At 36.5% G+C, this 15,111-nt stretch overlaps 1 protein-coding gene across 2 annotated transcripts in view; it reads right to left on the bottom strand.

Annotated features, from left to right (window-relative positions):
• The window catches only part of GPR158 (G protein-coupled receptor 158), a 404,908-nt gene that overhangs the window by 164,063 nt on the left and 225,734 nt on the right, over positions 1–15,111 (bottom strand). For both annotated transcript variants that reach the window (XM_070601533.1, XM_008522783.2), the window contains one exon: positions 6,494–6,596. In XM_070601533.1, the coding sequence (XP_070457634.1) occupies positions 6,494–6,596 (103 nt within the window). The remainder of the gene's footprint in view (positions 1–6,493; positions 6,597–15,111) is intronic.

The raw sequence follows: 15,111 nt of genomic DNA on the forward strand, positions 1-15,111 counted from the left end.
TTCCCCTCTATTTCTATACACTTACCCCTACATCTTACATTCATTTTTCTATTGTCTCCTAGATTTTTATTTCTTATAAGTGACTTTAGTGGTATTTTTTTTTTCCTTTGCACAAAAATATCACCTTAGATAGATCTTGGAAAGATGCTGATATAAATTATAAAATTATTAAACACAAATGGATTTTTGGCCTATAGATAATTTACTCATTCCATCTCCACAACACCCAGCAAGTCAGTACTATAAACAAAGGGCTAAATTCTCCATATTCACATTAATATAATAATCACTAAAAGTTTGGAGATACATTATTTCATTTACTCCTCACAACTTCCAAGGTGACAGAGTTCACTATTCCTCCTTTATGAATAAGGGAAGAGTCCTAGACTGTATGAGAAATGTGCCCAAATCTCCTGCTAGTAAGTGGGGACAAGATTCAAACCCATCTGTCTGACTCAAAGGCCAGCCCAATACAGACAGCCCACCAGATTAGAAATTGTTCCAAGTCAATTATTTGGAATTGTGAACAATTTCCTCTAGAAAAAACGCTATGGACTACTGCGAATCCTAGGATGAATATTAGGTGGGAAACTGAGTGTACGAGTTTTCTATTATTGCTGTAGCAAAGTACCACAAACTTGGCGACTTAAAACAACAAAAATTATATTGCTCCTTATATGAAACGTAACGTCGCTATATTCATTCTTGTATTTCTGTAGCTCAGAAGTCTGACGTGCGTCTCTCTGAGCTAAAGTCAAGGTGTCTGCAGGGCTGCACGTTTCTCTAGAGGATTTCGGGGAGACACCATTTCCTATCCTTTGCCAGCCTCCTGAGCCCACCTACAGACCCATTTATCCATCTTCAAGCCAGCAATGTAGCATTTCTCTGCCCCTTCTTGTGTCCTTACTTCTGTTGCTGACCACAGCCAGGAGAGGTTCTTTGCTTTTCAGGACTCATGTGATTATACTGGGCCTACCTGGACAATCCAGGACAATCTCCCCATCTCAAAGACCCCCATTTAATCACATCTTCATAGTCCCTTTTTGCCATATGAGCCACATGAGGTAACATATTCACAGGTTGTGAAAATTGGGACATGCACATCTTTGGGGGGGATGGTCACTATTCTGTCTACACAAGGTGCTGATATGTCAATGATTGATGGTCAAATTTCCCTGCCAGAGGTTTTTTAATATTTGGGGAAGATGATTGTCAACATAAGTGAATCTCTAATTAGCAGCCTGGTAATGTAAAATAATATAAATAAACAAAAATAATAAAATAAGGAAAAAATCTAATAAAGTAAAATTTCAGCTAGTAGGAGTGAAGGAGGATTTTTGGAGGAATGAGTATTATATCTCAGAGCAGGGCCCATTTTGAGGACAAACTGAACTAAAAAGTCTGGGACTTAGAAATATGTTTCTCTGCTGGAAAGTGGAGCAGATACTGAATAAAATGGGTGAAAATGGGTAGAATATTTGAGGAAGGGAGTAAGTAGAATAAACACAAGCTTCTAAATCATAATCATAGAAATAACGTTTTTGAGCATTTAATACATGCCAACTACTACGATTAGAACTTTACATTCATTCCCTCATTTAATCCTTATAACAATTCTAGAAAGCGGGTGATGTTATCCCAATTTTATAGGACATAAATGCAGGTTAGGGAAGTTAAATAATTTAGCACAGTCCAAGTAAGTAGTAGTCAAAATTCAAACCTAAGTAAGATTTATTCCAAAGATCATGCTCTTACTTATTGTGTTAAACCATGGTAGAAATTCAGCTCTGAGTTTAGCAACCAGGGAAGTCCAACATGGGGTGGAGTGTGTCCCAATAGCTGAAAAGAACACAGTCAAAGATAAACAGCATAAATACAATAGCCAACAGTCAAGGAGACTGGCAGCACTGAGAGCTCTTTCACTGGCAACTAACCCCATCTGCCGGACACATTTAGAGACTGGACTCCAATCCCTACAGACAGGACTAATGAAAGAAGATACGAAAATTGAAAATAGGGCAAAGGACTGAGACACAAACATAAACCCAGGCAGTTAGATGGAGAATTTAGCTACTGCAACTGGAGTAAACTGCTTAGGACGAGGTTTCTACAAGGCAGCACAAGTAAACCAGACCACAAGGTATAAGTAAGACCAACGGCAGAAGTGATGACGCTGATATGAGAATGTGATGTTCAAGGTCATTTAATCTGTTCCAAGTTTGGGATTGGTACTAGACTGATACTAGTCCTACTCTGCAAAAGACAACTGTCTCCAGCTTTCCAACCACAAAATAGTGAAGGGAGAGGGAGTGGAGAGATGAGCAGAACAAAAAAGATGTTCTTCCCAGAGATATGGTAGCCTTGCTTAACAGTTTTCTTCGAGCTCAGCATCCCTACATTGTAACTGCTTTCAAAGAGCTTCTCTTCTTTTTCTTTCAAGACTACACATTTTAAAAATATCTACTTTTCTGCCTTTTTCCCCCACAGCGTGAACAGCGCCAGAGTTGGCAAAGCAGAGAGGGTCATTTCTAGGTATGGGTCATTTGTAAGTTGGGTTTGTCTGCAAATGTACAAGAGCTGAAATCAACCCAAAAGACAAGAAATGTAAGACTGAAAGGTGGTAACGTGTCCACATAAAAGAGAAAAGAGGTTTCACTGAAGACAGAATTCATACTAAGATAAACGGATTTGAGAAGGATAAGCTTGTCATAAGCTTGTATTTCATCAACCTGGAAGTGAACAACCTGGATTTGAAGAGACAGTTATACATCAGTACTTGGTTATTCTGAAATTCTGCTACTGTCCAGATGTCAGATCCTATTAGCTCACATATGACCACCAATTTCAGAAGAGATGCCTGGAACACAGTCTCTGGGCTGTCAGCACAGTTTTAAATCATATCATTTGAACACATTCTTCTTGGTCTTTACAAGTCCTTTGTTTACTGTGGGCCTGGGTCTAAACAAAGATTTTAAATCGCTTCATATATTAGTAGGATTTTTAAGAGTCACGTTAACATTTTCTCTAAGAGATCAACACCACATCTTAGCTCTTCTCTCCAAATGGCATACAGGCTGTAACAGAGATGTGAGAATTTCAGGTCTTTTTCTCCACTTACAACTATAAATTAAGTGAATTTTATCTCTGAGGTACAACCTTTTCTGTTTTCTATATCCCATTTTCCCTATCAGGCAACTAATTTCCTCTCCTTGCCTCTAACTCCCAAGTATTCTTCCCAGTGCCCTTCTCAATGCCACACTGATTGTTATAGACTTATGCTGCCCCGTCTTCCTTCTGATCCATGCAGACTTCATTATCCAAAAGTTCTAGTTTCAAAAATTGGTTACCCTAATATCATAAAATACGAGAGACAAAGTGATAATGATCAATGGTCCTTAAGGATGATCTCCTTACGTATATCACTAATGTTTGTTTACGTATGTGTGTATGTATGTGTATGTGTGTATGCATATAATTCATTTATTCATTCATTCATTCATTCACTTATTTAACTACATCTATGGACACATCCTATGCCAAGCACGGCGCTAGCAGTTTTACACGTTATCTCATTTTTGGGGTCTTCAATGCCTTCTTTACCTTTGGCCCCAGGGCTACATGTGGCCATTCCCCACTTCATGGATACCCTCTCAAGAACATACCAAAACAACTCCTAATACGAATTGCCTGGATATTATGATTAAGAGATCTAATATATTAAAACACAGAGATATGTACTTTATACTTTAATAATAAACCAAAAATACAAAAAGTGTTTGGACAGTCTTTGGTAGATTACCCTGGTGAGTTATAACTCATATTCCTGGTCAGATTGTTGTATTCTTTCTTTAGGACCGGAGTGAATAATGTTGGATTTTCATGCAAACTGACAAGGCCAGCAGGAAAGAGATTTTGGGTCAAAGAGCACTTTACTGACTTCAAATTATAACATGTAGCTAGCTTTCTGCTCTGTCGTTAAGGAAGGTCAGTTCTGGTTAAGAATGTGCTGAGGTCAACCTGAATCACAGCTATGCCCAAATATAGATCATGTTTCTGAAAGCTGTGGCCTTTTTCCCATGGCTGCAGTGTGTACAACATAGGAGTTAGACTCATGCGGAGAAGCAGCTTTTTCTTAGAGAGAGTAGGTCCAGTGAAAAACATTGGCTTTTAAAATAAGGAAGAAAGTAGGAGTGTGCAAATTAAATAAAGATAAGTTGTTAAAGGTTAACTAGTCTCTCCTGGCGGTGTTATAAGCAAATGGCACAGTCATTCTCTGGTTGTACAATATTTAGATATTTTATTTCAGTCACATAGTGGGAGCTGAGAACAAATGTGGGTAAACCAGATACAAAATACCTTCACAGAACATAAGCTAAAACCTATTCCCTTGATCCTTCAGCGTTGAATCATATGTTATGCTTGGACCACAAACGTGAAGAATGCCAAAGTGGCTCTGGTATTGCTGTGGTTGGTACACCCAGGGAAAAGCATCCTCATCCTGAAAACAGCTTATCATCATTGCTATTGTATTAGTTTTCTATTGCTGCATAATAAGTTACTGGAGACGTAGGGCTTAATACACCTACTTATGATTTCCCAATTTCTGCTAATCAGAAGTCTGGGCACAGTGAAACTGGGGTCTCTGCTCAGGGTCTCACCGGACTAAAATCAAGGTTTTGGCCAGGCTGCATTCTTATCTGGAGCTCAGGGTCCTCTTCCAAGTGTTTTCAGGCTGTTGGAAGAGTTTGGTTCCTTGCAGTTGTAAAACTGAGGCCCCTGTTTTCCTGCTGGCTGCTTTTAGTTCTTAGCTCTTAGGGGCCACTCTCAGGTCCTAGCCATGTAGCCGTCTTACAACAAGGTAGTTTACTCCTTCAAAGCCAGCACGAGAATCTCTTTCCAGTCTGCTACTACGGGAAGGAGTCTTATTTAATGTAATGTAATCACAGGAATGCCTATACCATCATCTTTGCTATATAACATAGCACAAACAAGGGAGTGACCACTCCATGGTATTCACAGGTCCCACCCACACTTAAGGGGAAGGGACTGCACAGTGCATGTGGGAGCAGAATCTTGGACACCATCTGAGAATTCTGACCACAACAATTACTCAGAACAAGGGTTGAACTCTGTGAACTATGTGACTGAGAAGAGAGCAAAATGTTACTTACCTCCAGAACCTAGAAGTTAAATGTAAACAGTCTCCAGATCAAGAATAGTGTTTTCCAAGAGAAAAACAAACAAATTTATAAATGTCTACCAAATTTCCCAGAGGAAGACACTCAGGTCTCAATCTCAATGTAGCCTTTGAACTATGCCTAGTAGAGATGCAAATTCCTATACAGACCAATAATAATGATGGCAAAGATTTATGGGTGGTGATCTAAAAGATACCTGTACTTTATTTTTATCAATGCCAAATCCTAACTTCCCATGAAACTACTCCCTTTTACCACTATACTCCTTCTTAGTTACTATATCCAATAGCTGGCTACAAGCCAATGTGGCAACATTGCATTCTCTAGAGATAGAGTAAGAAAAATCAATATTCAAATTGTAACATTGACTTTTTCAGGAGTAGAAATAAAACAACCAGATGACCAAGTTTTGGAGTATATGCCCTGTATAATTACCTCCCTTGAATGTGGGTGGATCTGTAAATATGATGAGATAGTTTCTCCTTTGATTAGGTTCCATTATATATGGCAAATCAATGGGATAGTCACTCTCGTGACTACGTTATGTTATAGAAGACTCTGTCTGAGCAGACTACGAAGATTCTCTAAGTAACTTTGAAGAAGTAAACTGTAATGTTATGAGATGCTCACATGGCTAGGCTTTGAGGCGACTTCTTGGACCCGAGAGTACGCCTAAGCTGACATCTAGCAAGAAAACCAGGAGCTCAAGTACAAAGTTGCAAGGAACTGAATTTTACCAATGACCTGAATGAGCTTGGAAGAAGACCCTGAGCCTCAGGTAAGATCACATCTCAGGTAATGCCTGATTTTGGCCTGGTGAGACCCTGAGTAGAGGACCAGGCTAATGCCTGATTGGAAAGCTAACCAATGAAAACTGTGTGGTATGAAATTTGTGTGGCTTTAAACTGTTAACTTTGCAGCAAATCTTTAGGGAGCACAGAAAACTAATATATGAACAAATTTGTAAATAAATAAAATAAACAAACAAAATTAGTTTTAGGAACTTTCTGCAGCAACAGTGCTCAATAACTGAACTCTAATTGGTCTTACCTACTAACTACAATATTTTCAGACTTTTAAAATTTATTGAAAACTAAAATATACCTAAAATGAACACACTTTTTTTTGTGGTACTCTGGACTATTGTAGATGACCAAAGTAAAAACTCCTTAAGTGATGAAAGAAAGTCCAACCAGATTTAACCATACAACTCTAATGAGGTTAAAAGAAAATTTGAATAATTATGTAGATATTATGTGTATTCAGATACATGTACAGAAGCAAAGAGCACTTACTCTGAAAGTTGTTCACTGAGAAGACTTGAGGATGATAGAATCCTGCTTTGCAAATGCACTGATAGGCTCCAAGCACGAATCCTAGGCCTTTAATTGGCATACACTATGAAAAAGAAAAGACAGCACTATAGTTGATCATAGTTTATTTCACAGTATAAAGACCCACAGATATCCATCATTGCACATGGTAACAGAACTATCACATTTCCCAGAAATAAAATATCTCTTTTTAAACTTTTATTTTAGGTTTGTTTGCCAACAGACATTTTTTTAGAGGTAGCAAATTGAGTTTCCTTTCTAAATATATGCCATTACAGCTGCAGTTACTACACTCTTTAACTCATTCATTTGCCATAGGAAGTAGTTACTAGACATAGCTTTTGTTTTTAATGCCTCAGACTTCATCTTACTTCTTCAAGAGATATTTCCAAAGCCTACAAGAATATTTAAAAGTGATTCTATGCTAAACATTTTTATCAAAGCAAAGGTAGGTAGGTAGGTAGACAGATAGATACATAGAATTTGAGATGTGAAAATTGCTTTTATGAGTTAAATATTCAACGAATTTAATCCTTAAAACAAAATAACACAAATTGATGGGATAACAAAACAGGTAAACTTTAAAAGGAAAATTTAGAAGAGAAAAAAATATGGAATAACGATCTCAAAGGCTTTTTACCTAAAATCTGTTTCATAGATAAATATTCTTCATGTACATAAAAAGAAGAAAAACAATGATCAGCTTTGCAAATATGTCATACTAATAGACATAATAGACATTTCCCAAAAGCTTAATCTTGTCTTCTGTCAAGGACATCACTTAATTCTAGCAAAATTCAGCTTGACATACTTCATTTCTGCTACATTGAATTACATATGCATGGAATAACTTCTATAAACATACAAACAGTACATCAGTAGAACAGGGGTGTTGCAACAATTTAATCAGCACAGAAATTTCTCTTCTGATATCTCTCTACCAAGGTCCTGAGCCTTTGCTTTTTTGCCGCTTTAATCTATTGGAGGAGCTTAGAATATAGCAGATTTAAACGTTATGAAATGCTCCCTCTGATACAGAGGCCCTTGAGAGAAAATCCTAAATAGTTAAAAAGATAATTCCACAATCTAAGCTTTAAGGATTAGTATGAAGATTAATATTACCTATCATGAAAACTCCAGCAAATAGAAAAGTATTTGTATATAGCATAGCAAGAGTTCTACATGTTCCAAATCCACAGAGAAATAGCAAGAAAATATTTGAAAAAGAACTTTCTAAAAAATCTTCCCCAATATTTTATTTCATTAATTCCCGTTTTCTTTGCTCAATACATGATTATATCCAATTATATCTTGCAATTGAAAACACAGTTCTTGACCCAGAGCAAAATACAAGGGCAGATAAGTACCCATCAATCAAAGTGAGTTGGCAAGTATTTATGAAATTCCTATAGAACCTAACTGAAATGACACGTATTATTTATAAAGATCCAGCCATACAAATAAATAAGATTATATTTCTGAACTATAAAAATAAAAAGCCAATTATAACATCTACTTTGGAGAGGCATTAGTAATGTGAAAAGAGCATATTATTTGTGGTCAGTTAGAAAATAAAGATTTGAATTCTGACTTTATCACTTACTAGCTATGTGAATTGGGCTATTCTCTTAACTTCTCTGAGCCTTAGTCTTTTAATTTGTAAGAACAATCATTCAGTCAGATTCAGGTACAGTCTGAAGAAGGTAGAACCACCAAGATGTCTTAATAGGTTAAATATGGGCTATAAGAGGAAGAGAAGAACAAATGACGACTCTAAGACTTTGGCCTGAGCAACCTTAAGAATGGAGTTGCCATCATTGAGCTGGGAAGGCTGCAGGTGGAGTAGATTTGGGAGAAAGAGAAGAAGGTCAGTTTTGCAAATCTTAAGTGTGAAGTGTCTATTTGAAATTTAACTCCAGGTGTCAAATAGGAAGCCTGAGAAAGCAGTAGGGAGTTTAGGAGAGCTGTCTGGGCTGTATAATTTGGGATTCATTTGCATAAAGATGATAGATAAAGCTATGAAATCAGATAAGACTAAATTACTAAGGGAGTTCCTATAGGCAGTGAAGAAAATAGGTCCAAAGTGGTGAGACTTGGACACTCTCGTGCTAAAAGGTTAGGCAGAAAGGAAGAAGCAAGGATACTAAGAAGAGCAATTGTGTGGTATCATTCTTTCATTAACTACATTGCAATACTATGAGCATATCATGTGGAATTTCCTGTAAGTCACATCTATTAAACATTCATGCAGCAAAAATTTATCTGGGTAAAGTAAGTCTTAGATGTTAAGAATATAGTAGTGTACTTTCAATATTCTCCCTCACTGGAATTTGAAGGTTAATGCTACTCATTAAAACAGCACTAATTCACTGATAATATGACTCAGCACTACAACAGTGACTCGATTGAGAAGGTTAAATGGTTAAGGCAGATCTGAAAGTTTACCGGATTAAGAATATCTCTTTGTTATAAGCTAACTCTAGAGATGAAAGAAAAGTGAAGGTTAAAAAAAATCTAGTTGATTAGATAAGTATTGCCAAATATAAAGTCCCCTGAACTTAAAAACATGCTTCCTAATTTTACTATGGGAAACACAGCAATACGAATTATTAGTTACCTCAAACTCTTTGTTCTATTCTTAAATTATCTTATATTCTCACCAGACACAAAAAGACATTCAGTCAATTAAATTCAACAAAACAAGATCACCCTTCTGTACTCACTCCAAGACTTCGAGGCCTGCGTGAAACCTAATGTGCTGTTGCTGACACACATTTGCCTTGGAGTATACAAGTGATCTTGGCTCATTTTTCTATTAATTATCATAATTTTGCACTCAACTTACCCTTACTTTCCTGCACCATTCTGTACCTACTCCGCCTCTGCCACCTCCCAACCAAACGTACACATTTTCAAGATCAGGCAATGAGTTTAGTAGGCGAGTTAGTTTTTAAAAGAATCTCCATAATTATGGCGACTACTCAACCTATGTTTACTGTATTTGGACCGAGGAGCTGCTTTTTATAATTTTTTCTCCTTAAGGATTTAGAATATAAACAGATCCTCAATACAGGAAAAAAATCTTCAGAATTTTACCTTAACATTTATTTAAGATATTCATTTTAGATATTCATTTTTTATATTCAAGTCTAAACTTTTCTACTTTATCTTTATATAAGTCCAAGAGGGTAGAAATGGAAATAGCAGCACTCCTTCCTCATGAGGGCAGCTGTTCCATGACAGCTTTTGATAAACAATCTTCTTATACTAAGAGTTATAGTATCCCTGCGAATGAGGTAGCTGCTCACAAGATTGGATGCCCTCTTTGCTGAACGTTACCAAGCCATCAGCCGAGATTTACTAAGGAGAGCTCTTGAGAACCCACAATCAAAGTCAGGTTCTTGGGAGTAATCCAGATCCAGATGGAAAACAAAGGTTGGTCAAGAGTTTAGAGAAAATGGATAGACTACTAGAGACACACAACCTACAAGTCTGAGTCATGGTGAAATAAAAAATCTGAACAGATCTACAACTAGTAAGTAGATTGAATCAGTAACCAAAAACCTCCTAACAGAGAAAAGCCCAGGACCAGATAGCCTCATGGGGCAATTCTGCCAAACATTTAAAGAAAAATTAACACCAACATTCCTCACACTCTTCCAAAAAACTGGAGAACACTTCCTAACTCATTTTATGCGGCCAGTATTACCCTGATATTGAAGCCAGACAAAGATACAACAAGAAAACTACATACCAATAATCCTGATGAATATTATTGTGAAAATCTTCAACAAAATACTAGCAAACCAAATTCAACAGCACTTTAAAAGGACTATACACTATGAACAAGTGGGACTTATTCCTGGAATGCAAAGACGGTTCAACTTACAAAAATCAATGTAGCACGCCACATTGACAGAATGAAGGACAAAAACCATATGACCATTTCAATTAATGCAGAAAAAGCATTTGAGAAAATGCAACACCCTTTTGCAATAAAAACACTCAAGAAATTAGGAATAGAAGGAAACTATTCCAACACAATAATGACCATATGTGAAAAGCCTATAGCTAACATCATACTGAATGGTAGAAAGCTAAAGGCTTTTCCTCTAAGTTCAGTAGCAAGGCAAGGATGCCCACTGTCACCACTTCTATTCAACATAGGACTGAAAGTCCCAGCCAGAGCAATTAGGCAAGAAAAAGAAATAAAAGGCATCCAAAATGAAAAGAACAAGTACAATTATCTCTCTTTGCAGATGATGTGATCTTGTATGTAGAATACCCTAAAGATTCCACATAAAAAATAAAATAAACTGCTAGAACTAATAAACATATTCATCTAAGTTCCAGTATACAAAACAACCATACAAAATTGGTTGGTTTCTATACACTAACAGCAAACAATCTGGAAAGGAAATTTAAAAAACAACCCCATTTACAACAGCTTCAGAAAGAATAAAGTAGTTAGGAATAAACTTAACCAAGAAGGTAAAAGACTTCTAAACTAAAAACTACAAAATGTTGCTGAAAGAAATTAAAGAAGTGCAGACAAATGAAGTGATATCCATGTTCAAGGATTGGAAGGCTTAATTTTGTTAAAATGCCCATAATATCTGATGCAATTCCTATTAAAATCCCTAAAAAATCCCAATGGCACTTTTGCAGAAATAGAAAAAATCATCTTAAAATTCATAGGGAATCTTAAGGACACCAAATAGCCAAAACAATCTTGAAAATGAAGAACAAAATTGGAGGTCTCACACTTCCTGATTTCAAAGCATATTACAAAGTTTCAGTACAGTTACATGCTGCATAATGATGTCTCAGTCAACAATGGACTGTATATATGATGGTGGTCCCATAAAATTAGTACAAATAGCCTAGGATTGCAGTAGGCTATACCACTAAGGTTTGTGTAAATACATTCTGATGTTCGCACAATGATGAAATTGCCTAACAGTGCATTCCTCAGAACATATCTCCATCATTAAGCAATGTATGACTGTAATCAAAACAGTGTGATACTGGCATAAAGGCAGACATATAGAGCAATGGAACAAAACAAACAATCCAGAAATAAACCCTTATGTATAATGGTCAAATGATGTTTGCAAGCATGCCAGGACCACACAACAGGGGAAAGGACAGTCTCTTTAACAAATGGTGCTGGGAAAACTGCATATCCACATGCAAAACTGCATATCCACATACACCATATACAAAAATTAACTCAAAACGAATTAAAGGCCTAAACAGGCCTAACACCATAAAACTCCTAGAAGAAAATAAAGGGGAAAAACTTCATGACATTGCATTTGGAAATGATTTCTTGGATATGACACTAAAAGCAAAAAATTCGCAGATGGGACTACATCAAACAAAAACTTCTGTGCATCCAAGGAAACAATAAACAGAGTGAAGAGGCAACCTATGGAATGAGAGGGAAAAAAAGATTTGTAAACCATATATCTGATAAGGGGTTAATAGTCAGAATATATAAATAACTCACACAACTAAACAACAACAACAACAAATAACCTGATTTTAAAATGGGAAAAGATTTGAATAGACATTTCTCCAAAGAAGATTTACAAATGGCCAACAAGCATATGAAAATATGCTCAGCATGAATCGTTAGAGAAATGAAAATCAAAACCACAATGAGGTATTACCTTACACTCATTAATATGGTCACTACCAATAAAACAAAGTAACAAACGTTGGTGAGGATGTGGAGAAACTGGAATCGTTATACACTGTAGGTGGAGATATTAAAATGGTGCAGCTGATATGGAAACAATATGGAAGTTCCTCAAAAAATTAAAAATAGAATAGCCACATGAGCTAGTAATCCCGCTTCTGAATACATATCAAAAGAATTGAAAGCAGGGTCTTGAAAAGGTATTTGTACACCTATGTTCATTGAAGCATTATTCACAATAGCCGAGAGGTGGAAGCAACTCAAATGTTCACTGATGGATGTGTAAAGAAAATGTAGTATACACATACAATGGAATAATTATTCAGCCTTAAAAAAGAAGACAATCTTGTCATATGCTACCATATGGATGAACCTTGAAGAAATTATGCTAAGGGAAATAAGCCTGTCACAAAAGACACATACCATACGATTCCACCTATATGTAGTATCTAGAGTAATTAAACTCATAGAAAAATAAAGTAGAATGGTGATTGCCAGGAGCTGGGGGAAAGGGGAAATGAGGAATTGTTTAATGGGAATAGAGTTTCAGTTTGGCAAGAGGAAAAAGTTCTAGAGATCTGTTACCCAACAATGTGAATACAATTTACACTACTGAACTGTGCACTTAAAAATAGTTAAGATGGTAAATTTTGTTATGTGTTTTTTACCGCAATTAAAAATAAAAAAGAGTTTAGAGGAAAATGCTCTTTCTTCCTCAACAATGTGTATGTGAACACTACAGCTCATAGCACAACAGATAATTGGTATGGCAGATAGTTCATCTCAACTCCTGGTAAACAATTGCAGAGCAAGACCTGGCCAGCTTGACAGTTGTGAAGATTTTGTCTGGAGGTACCATTGAGCGGTGGAATGGCTAAAATGAAGGCTAAAAGCAGATAAGTACAGAGGAAGTGTTGTTCAGCATTTAATGGAAACTAGGCTTGTGCCTAAAGATCTCATTTACACAACATTCTGAAGAAAAACTAATTTTGACTGAAACAAGGAGGCAAAAAAATACAAATATGATAAAATCTATATAATTCAAAACCCTCCAGAAACCTTTAAATACCCTTCTTTTTTTTTACCTTTATTTTGGAATCTTCCTAAAATGTGACACACTTTCTGCCCGCTCTAAACTGAACACTATGAACAGAATTTAACATCTTTATGAGTCAGAATCATGACTTTGAACAATAGGTACTGAACTGTGCTGAAATACAGTGACACCCTCTGGAGCTATCGAAGGGTTATGGCTGCTTTCTCATCCACTAAGTAGCCGAGTCTGCTGTACTTTTTGAGTTCTTAAGCTTAATTTTATGTTTTCTTTTTTCTTCTTTATTTTGAGCTACCAGTTGTCATATTTTAATTGTAAAATATGGACTTACTTCTAGAAGTGTCTTTTCCATTCTCTATTATGGTTATAATTGCCTTTATACAAGATCACCAAGCAAGAAAAGCAAGAGTAGATGAGAGAATAAATTACAAAGTAAGAGTACACAAGATAATAAATAGTTCATATTCCCTGAGTGTTTACTACATGCCAGCACTATTCTAAGGGCTGCACAAGTATTAACACTTTTAATTCTGTGTCACTTCTATTATTATCTCCATCTTAAAGATGAGAAAGTTAAGGCACAGACTGCAAAAGTAACGTGGCCAAAGCCACGCAGCTGGTAACTGGCAGAGCCAGGATTCAACCCAGGGGTCTGGCTCCAAAGAGAGAAACGACTGCTCTCTAAGAAGCATGGGCGCAGAGAATTCCATGAACAGGAGCAGAGGTAATGCATGGTCGCTTTGGAATCTGTTTCGATTGTTCCAAGACCTTTACTTTTCCATTCTTCTTGGTTTCAGGCAATATTCCAAATGGATCAGTTTCCTGGATCATTCAGCTTCAAGTAAGTGAAGGTTAGTAATTTAAAATTTTATATATAAAATATATTTAAGAAATGCAGTTAATTCCTACACCTGTTACAAATTTAAACAATAAGCATCTCCCTACCCTTAGCTCAGATCTTAGGAAATGAATCTTTGGTTCCAGACATACAAGCAGAGTATCTCTTCTCCACCTGAATTCCTGAAAACAGAAGCCCCTCGGGGTCTAAGGAGAATGAAGAGCCCACTTCACAGACGCTTAGCCCCAAACTCAACTCAGCAAGTCCAGCAATGGAAGTCAGGGCTTTTCATGGCAGTCCGGACTGCCACTCTTTTCTTTGGTGGTAGAAACATGGCTCTCCTCTCCTTTGGCAGAAGACTTACCTAATTCCAGAAAGACTTTTCTGCTATATTGAACTTACTAAGTCTTATTCAAAAAGCAGATGGCAACACCACAGAGGCATAAAGAAAGAGGAAAGGTTTGACACTGGCAAGATGAAATAGTAACTGGGTCTTCTAGATTATTTTTAAAAGACAGTGGCTTGTATTTTTCGTTTATTCTTTCTTTGTTACTTGTGAGGAAATATTGTAAAATGTTAAATCTGTTAGAGAATTGGGAGTGGGTTTTCGGGACTTGGTACTAAAATAGGTTAATTACACTAACATTCAGTGGCTCTTCTCCACAACCATTTGCAAGTTTATTAAAACAAAAGGAAAACACTCAGAGGAAACCTAAAAGGCCTCCAGGCAATGATAGGGTACACATCACCCACATATTTCATCAAACAATCTTCCGGGAAAACAAGAACTCATGAATAACAAATAACACAGTATTTCACAAGGGAGAAAAAGAACTACATTTTGTCTCTATTATTCATTAGCTGCCAGAACCTGGTTTAAAAGCATGATGGACTGGGGCAGGGTGGGGGGTGGAGGGTGAGGGAATGTTTCCTTTTACAATATAGTTAAAATTTTAAAGGAAACTGTCTTCCATTATTAATTT

The sequence above is a fragment of the Equus przewalskii genome, chromosome 30 (genome assembly GCF_037783145.1).
Source record: "Equus przewalskii isolate Varuska chromosome 30, EquPr2, whole genome shotgun sequence".
NCBI classification, from domain to species: domain Eukaryota; kingdom Metazoa; phylum Chordata; class Mammalia; order Perissodactyla; family Equidae; genus Equus; species Equus przewalskii.